General features: G+C 43.9%; 1 protein-coding gene across 1 annotated transcript; it reads right to left on the reverse strand.

Moving 5' to 3' along the window:
- Positions 1–411: 411 nt before the first annotated feature.
- Positions 412–6,207, reverse strand: myh6 (myosin, heavy chain 6, cardiac muscle, alpha). Its single transcript, XM_084699612.1, has one exon. It carries the CDS (start codon positions 6,205–6,207, stop codon positions 412–414), a length of 5,796 nt encoding a protein of 1,931 aa, XP_084555738.1.
- Positions 6,208–8,333: the final 2,126 nt, after the last annotated feature.

An 8,333-nucleotide genomic window follows, 5' to 3' on the forward strand; every position in this document is an offset into this window, starting at 1 on the left:
ATGTTTTAGGGAATGATTTATTTATTTACTAATTTGCTCATAGCACCTTGAACACTATCAAACCATAAACGTGTTTGCGCAAAGTAGCACTGGCACATAAATGAATATGACAAAAAAATAAGCACAGTCAGATGTTTTGTTTAACCAAAATCAATACATATAACCAAGGCACTACTGTAGGATTCAAATGTCACTCTGAGGGGGAAAAAATCTGTGGAAAAGTTAACTGATGATTTTACAATACTTTTTGGGACATTTAGACTTGGGTATTAATTGGCAATAGCCATTCATGATTATTTATTGCAGGACATTTCTACTATAGTTATACATGGTTATTTACTGTTTCATTGTGAGAAAGTAAAGCTAATGCTCTAAGCAACACACGTGTGACACTGTGGCTTTATGTCCTACTCACTCATCAAGGCCCTTTTTGCCAGGCCCATCCCTGGTCTTGGCCTTCAGCTTGTTTACTTGGGATTCAGCAATATCTGCTCGCTCTTCAGCCTCTTCAAGCTCATGCTGAATTTTCCGGATCTTGGCCATGTTGATGTTGGCCAACTCCTCAGCCTCTTCAGTGGAGCGCTTGTAGGACTTAACCTTCAGCTGCAGCTTGTCAATCAGGTCCTGGAGACGAGCCATGTTCTTGCGGTCCTCCTCTGTCTGGTAGGTAAGCTCCTTGATGCGCCGCTCATACTTGCGCACCCCCTTGAAAGACTCTCCGCCCCTTTTCTGCTCTGCCTCCAGCTCATTCTCCAGCTCTCTGATGCGGCCTTCAAGCTTCTGAACCTGCTTTTTACCACCTTTCATGGCAATCTGCTCTGCCTCATCCAGCCGATGCTGAAGGTCTTTGATTGTTTGCTCCATGTTCTTCTTCATGCGTTCCAGATGGGCGCTGGTATCCTGCTCCTTCTTCAGTTCCTCAGCCATCATGGCAGCATCAGTGATGGCCTTCTTCGCTTTCTCCTCAGCATTGCGGTTCTCCTGAATGGCCTCCTCAACCTCACTCTGCAGATGGAGAAGATCGGCCTCCTGCTTCTTCTTCTGGTTTATGAGGCTGGTATTCTGGGAGTGCAGGAGTTGCATGCGCTCTGTGGCATCAGTTAGTTCCTGCTCAGCCAGCTTGCGCCCACGTTCTGTCTGCTCGAGAACAGCCCGCACTTCCTCCAGCTCTGCCTGTGTCAGGTTGTGTCTGCGCTCCAGTAGAGCAATATTCTCCTTAAGGTCATCATTGCAATGTGTGACATCATCCAGCTGCAGCTGAGTGTCCTTCAAATAGGACTGGAAGCTCTTGAGCTGCTTTTGTGCGTCGGCCGCCTGCCGGTTTGATTGGCTAAGCTGAATCTCCATTTCATTGAGATCACCTTCCATCTTTTTCTTGACTCTCATGGCCTCATTACGGCTTCTGGTCTCAGACTCGAGAGAGCTCTGCAGGGACTCTATCATCCGTTGATAGTTTTTCTTAGCCTGATCCATTTCCTCATCCTTCTCAGCCACCTTTCGTTCAAGATCTGCTTTAACTTGGTTGGATTCCATCTGTGCCCGAAGGATCTTGCTCTCCTCATGTTCCAGTGAGCCCTCTGCCTCCTCCAGAGCTGACTGGAGCTCCGCCTTCTCTTGTTCTAGCTGTTTCCGCAACTTCTCCAACTCATGAGCACTTTTCCCTCCTTCTCCAAGCTGGTCAGTGAGATCAGAGATCTCTTCTTGGAGGTTCTTGTTTTCTCTTTTTGTTGTCTCAAGGTGGTCCAGCGATTCCTCATAAGCATTCTTCAGTTTGAAGAGTTCAGTGCTTAGAGATCGAGCCTCCTTTTGGGAGGCCTCAAGTTCACACTGTGATTCTTCAAACTTCTGCTTCCATTCAGCCATGACTTTATCAAATGCTCTCTGTTTCTTGTCCAGGGCTGCAGATGCTGCATTAGATCTCTCAAGGTCCAACATCAGGTCCTCAATCTCATTTTGGAGGCGATGCTTGGTCTTTTCAAGGGAGGAACACTTTGCATTCACAACTTCAACTGCCTCTTCTGCCTCTTGCAGCCTTTGAACCAGTTTCTTTTTAGCCTCTTCCAGCTCTTCAGTTCTCTGAATTCCATCCGTCTCATACTTTGCTCTCCATGTGGATACTTCTGTGTTTGCCTTGGACAGTGCCCTTTGGAGTTCTGCCTTTGCTTCTTGTTCCTCTTCAAACTGCTCTCTGAGCAGATCACAGTCATGGCGAGAAGACTGCACAGCATGGGCAAGTGCATTCTTTGCTTTGACCTCCTCTTCTAGTTGTCTGCGCAGGTCCTCGAGTTGTTGGGTGTTGGAGCTTTTCCCCCTGGTGAGTTGAGAGATCAGGCATTCCTTTTCCTCCAGTTGGCGTCCAAGTTCTCCATTTTCTGTAAGGAGCTTGGCCCTCTGTGTCGAGAAGTCATTGAGGGATCTTTGAGTCTCCTCATACTTGCACTTGTACTCATTCATGTTGTCTTCCATTGAACGGCACATCTTCTCCATGTTGGCTTTTGCTTTCACCACACTCTCCATGTTCGATGACATGTCATCCAACTCCAGCTTGAATTCACTCTTCTCTTTCTCAAGCTTCTGCTTGACACGCTGGAGATTGTCGAGTTGCTCACCCAATTCAGCCACGCTGTCAGCATGCTTCTTCCTCAAGGATGCAGCAGTGGCCTCATGCTGCAGAGTGGACTCCTCCAAGTCCCTGCGAAGCTTGTGAAATTCAGCGTCCCTTTTCTTGTTGAGCTCTACCTGAGCAGAGGTGGCTCCCCCTGCCTCTTCCAGACGCTCACTGATGTCCTCTAGCTCTCGGGAGAGATCAGCCCTTTGCTTCTCCACTTTTGCTCGGGCTGCCCGCTCAGCATCCAACTCCTCCTCAAGCTCCTCTATACGTGCTTGGTTTTCCTTCAGCCTTTTTTGGAGTTGAACACCTGACACTTGCTCATCCTCAATCTTTCCATTCAACTGACTGACTTCAAAGTCTTTCTTTTTGAGTTTTTCTTCCAGTTGCTGTTTGTCATTCTCAAAATCCATCACACTCTCTTGGGTTAGTTTCAGGTCTCCCTCAAGCTTCCTCTTTGAGCGCTCCAGTTCCATTCTGATTTTCTTTTCCTGTTCCAGAGAACTTTCCAGGTCATCTACCTGTTGCTCAAGCTTAACTTTTGCTTTGGTCAAAGTGTTGGCTTTGTCCTCTTCACTTTGAAGGTCATCGAGTGCCTGCTGATGAGCCTCTTGTAATGCCCTCTTTTCTTTTGTCAACTTCATTAAGTTTTCATCTTGGGATGCCATCTCTTCGGTGAGGTTTTTGACCTTGTTTTCCGTTGCATGTTTCTCTTTCTCCACTTTGGCTAATGTTAGCTCAAGGTCATCTATATCTTTCTTCAACTCTGAGCACTCATCCTCTAGCTTACGTTTCTTGGCTGTGAGGTCTGCAGTCATTTCCTCTTCGTCTTCTATTCGTTCTGTCATCTCTTTCACTTTGCCCTCCAGTTGTATCTTACTCTTAATAAGTTGTTCACAGCGCTCTTCAGCATCTGTTAAAGTATCCTGTTCAGACTGGACTTCTAGGAGCAGGTCATTCTTCTCTTGGAGAATCGTCACCATTTTTTCCTCTAGCTCTTTCCGTCTCGCTTCAGATTTTTCCAGTGCCTCTTTAAGTTTTCCAAACTCATCCTTTATGTTTGCCATCTCTTTCTCAGATTCAGCACTCTTCAGTAGTGGTTTGATCTTGAAGAATAACTTCATCCACGGCCAGTTCTTAACCCCCAAGAAGGAACGAAGATTCCACTGGATGACCATTAGGGCATCCCTGCGCTCCACAAGCTTTTGGTACTCTGCCCTCATTAGCAGAGCCCTGGAGTTGGCCTGGATCATAGTGATGATGCGAGAGAGTTGCTCATCCCGCATCTCCTCAAGTGTACCTAGAAGACCTGCTTTGAAGAAGACCTTGGTGTTGCCAAACCTGTACTGGGTGTGGTCAATATCCAATGATCCTAGCAGCTTTTCAGCGCTCTTTTTACAGTCGATGAACTGGCCCTCAGGAATGGCAGATGCATTCAAGATTCTGTATCTCTGTTTGAAATCGCCATACAGTACTCGATTTGGGAAGCCCTTTCTACAAATTCGAATACCCTCCAGCACACCATTACAGCGAAGCTGGTGCATCACCAAGCAGTTGTCCATGATGCCTGGTGTTTTACTCTCATTTGGGATCAAACAACGCACAAAGTGTGGATGAGTGGTCTTCAGCGTGTTCATCAGCTTGTTCAGATTTTCCCTGTGCAGCGCAGATACAGTCTGGAAGGAGGATCCCTTCTTTTTGGCCCCTTTCCCTTTGTCAGCCCCCGCTTCAGCTGCGTAGCTAGAGAAGAGCAGGCTTAAAAGCTTTACGGAAGATTTTTGGAAAAGCCCAACCACCGTTTCATTCAGTGGATCCTTGTTCTTCACCAGCCAGTTGGTTATGTTGTAATCAACAGTGCCAGCATAGTGGACCAGGGCGAAGTGCGCCTCTGCTTTCCCTTTTGCTGCACGTGGTTTCTCAAACATTCTGTTCTTGCCCAAATGATTATCATAGAGCTTAGCCTTGAAGGTCTGGTCACTGGCCTTGGGAAACATGCACTCTTCCTCCAGAATGGACATGATACCAAGTGGCTTTTCAATGAGATCAATGCAAGCTTGCAGATCCATCCCAAAGTCAATGAACTCCCAATCAATCCCCTCCTTCTTGTATTCCTCTTGCTCCAGAACAAACATGTGATGATTGAAAAACTGTTGCAGTCTCTCATTTGTGAAGTTGATGCAGAGTTGCTCAAAGGTGTTGAAGTCAAAGATCTCGAATCCAGCAATATCCAGCACTCCAATGAATTGCTGGCGATGCTGTTTTGTGTCAAGGGAGTGGTTTATTCTCACCACCATCCAGTTAAACATCTTCTCATACACTGACTTAGCCAATGCACCAAGAGAGTAGTAGACTTGATCTACCCCCTGCCCTTTGGTGACATACTCATTGCCAACCTTGACCCTGGGATGGCAGAGCCCTTTCACAAGATCTGCAGAGTTCAGCCCCATTAGATAAGCTGACTTGTCAGCCGCCTCAGTGCCGTCAGGCTCTGCCTGCTCCTCACGCTGCTTTTGCTTGAACTTCATGTTGCCAAAATGCATGATAGCTCCTGTCAACTTGTAGACCCCCATTTTCTCCTCTTGAGTAAAGCCAAGGATATCAAAGGCACTGTCAGTGGCCATCAACTCATCAGCATCATTGATAGATGCTACTGTTACCTCTCCTTGGGAGATGTACGAGTAGTCATATGGGTTGTTGGTAATCAGAAGCATGTCCAACAGCTCTGGCTTTTTATTGGACAAGATCTGAAAGAAGATATGGTAATTCCTTTCTGACTTGAGTTGGAAGGTGACACGTGACTTTTCCAAAAGATATGTCTCTATGTCAGCTGAGGCCAGCTTGCCACTGGTTCCGAAGTGAATCCGGATGAATTTTCCAAATCGTGACGAGTTGTCATTCCTCACTGTTTTGGCATTACCAAAAGCCTCCAAGGCAGGGTTAGCCTGAATGATTTGATCCTCCAAGGTTCCCTTGCTGGGATCTCTTTTGGCTCCAGGAACTGCTGCAATGCTGGCCAAGTACTGAATAACTCTCTTGGTGTTGACAGTCTTTCCAGCGCCGGATTCTCCGGTGATAAGAACAGACTGGTTCTCCCTGTCAGTGAGCATGTACTGGTAGGCATTATCAGAGATGGAGAATATGTGAGGTGGCGCCTCCGTTCTCTTCTTACCTCTGTAGGCAACCACCACTTCTGTGTCATAGACAGGGAGCCACTTGTAGGGGTTCACTGTCACACAGAACAGCCCGGAATAGGTGTAGATCATCCATGCAGCATAACGCTCTTTGAGGTTAAACAGCACAGCAGGTTCATGGAGGAAGGTAAACATGGCCATGTCTTCGATTTTATCGAATTTCGGTGGGTTCTGGGGATGGACGTCGCATTCCTTGACTGTCACAGTTGTCCCGTCTTCTTTCTTCACTGTAGTTTTACCGCCCTCCTTGCTGACGATCTGCCCTTTGACATATTCCACCTTGTCGTCAATGACGAAGCACTCTATTTTGATATCAAAGGCCCTGGTCTGGGATTCAAGTCGCTCTTTGTCTGACTTTCTCAGGAAAGCAGCCGCTTTCCCAAACTCAGCCATGAGAGCATCACCCATTGTTGCTGGCGTAGGTCTACAGACAACAGAGAAAAGAATCAGCTCAGGAACATGCAGACCTAAGATCTTGCTTCTGGGAACTCTTAAAGGTTCTGCAAAGATACTCACTGCTGTCTGCTCTTTATAAAGGGAACCCACATCGCCAAATTAGGTGAAAGTTGGGAGGCATGATAGAATAGACCCCAAGACTGAGTACTGACACGACAGCAGATTAGAGGGACCTTTAGGTGACAGTGCCCATTTTAGGAAAACTGAAATTTCCCTGTTTATCTCCTCTCATCCCTCTCGATAGTGTCCATTACGATAGACATTCCAGACACCTCACTAGAATTACATGTGGAGTTTATTTGAATGCCTTAGCATTCTGTATCTTTATCTACAATATTTTCTAAAGTATATTGAGAACTTGAATATAAGAAAATCTTTTTTTTAATAAAATGCATAGGGAATCAGAGGTTTTGAATTACGGGTTTTACTGAATAGACTCTGGTTGGCCGCATGCCATGGCTGCTATCAAAGAGCAGACACTGACACCTTTCACAAAGCAGACTGTCTCAGCTCATCTCCACTTAGCCATGCCCCACAAATAGCACAGCATACAAAGGTCCCTTGGCTATTTTCAGAAGAGGTTCCAGTAACTTAATGCTTTCTATGTCACATCATACATAAAGACATTGAACATGTATTGTGTCTATAAGACAGAGAGGCCAGTTAAATAAAACAGTAAAACTTAAGACACATAAATTGTAGATGTTGCATTTTTTATATCATTTTTTTTAACTACCTTGTAATGATTTCCTGGAACAAAACGTATTTGGATTATTCCATTATAGGTATTGAGACATTGAGGGAATTAATACGTTTATCAAAACTTATACTATAAACGTATACTAACAAACATATTTAGTAAAATATTTAGCTTTTGGGGAGGTGTTTTTCCATCTCACATTTTTGAAATTTACATAGATTACATTCTCAAGTACTCATTCACTCTTATCACAAAGTGCCATGCCAGCCAGCCATGTAGCTCAAGCCCTTGTCTACTTTAGTTTGCAGAGTGACATAGAGAGCTTAGCTAGAAAGCTTTGTAGTACAAAGCAACCCTTCCAAAATGTAAAACAGCAGAACTTGGTGGAATGTAATTTCTCAAACGTAAGCAAAGTTTAGCTTAATGCTCCATAATACTTTACTTTAAACATGATAATCATTCTGGAAACATGATTTCATTATTTATTTGTCATGTTAGTTACTGAAGCACAGCTATTGTAAACAATGTCAAAATGCAAACAAATAATAGTTCATTGACAATGTTTTCACAGAGCAGACACTATTATCCAAAGTGAAGAGAAGACTTGAAACTGGCACTTCTTGATCTGCTAGCAGATACTTTACCACTGCTTAATAAGATGCAAATGTGATCTAATCTGAACCGGTTGTCATTCTTCATGTATTATCTGTTTATATTATTTTTTGTTTATATTACTGTTTATATATTAACTAAATTAGCTCCAGCAAATTTGGACTCAACCTAGCAGTGATAGTCTTATTCATTTTTACTATACAATAGATGGATTGTAATTTGACCAAAATGAAACAATCAAACTTTATTTTATTTATATTGAACACGTCATACCAGGAGGCAACACAATGCACTTCACAGAGGGGTGTCTCAGGTTGCTACCAGAGGCTGTTTGTTATACTGTCTTGAAGGTGATTACAATATGTCATCATAATCTCCGGTTTTCTCATGGTCCTAGGAACAGGTTTCTATGCATTCCCCTCGAATCATTGTTTCCTTGTTGTATGTTTCCTGGTGTAATGTTTGACTGTTTGTGATCCTATTGATTGAAAGACACAACTGTACCACATGTTAACTGAAAGAAGTACATTTGAAATACTATACATATTATTTGCACCGTCAGATCTGACCTGCAAAACCTTAACTGCTGAACAACTGTGTTAGAATAAGATCATAATGTTTTAGCGAGTTCAACACGTCAATAACAATACTTATGAATTAACTAAGACTTTGATTTAAAAAAAGCACTAGAAAGATTTGATAACATTTGATTTATTCACATTCACATTTACAATATGCATACATACAGAAAGTTATACATGTTGTT

The sequence above is a fragment of the Hypomesus nipponensis genome, chromosome 6 (genome assembly GCF_054491055.1).
Source record: "Hypomesus nipponensis isolate SF chromosome 6, ASM5449105v1, whole genome shotgun sequence".
In the NCBI taxonomy this organism is placed as follows: Eukaryota; Metazoa; Chordata; class Actinopteri; order Osmeriformes; family Osmeridae; genus Hypomesus; species Hypomesus nipponensis.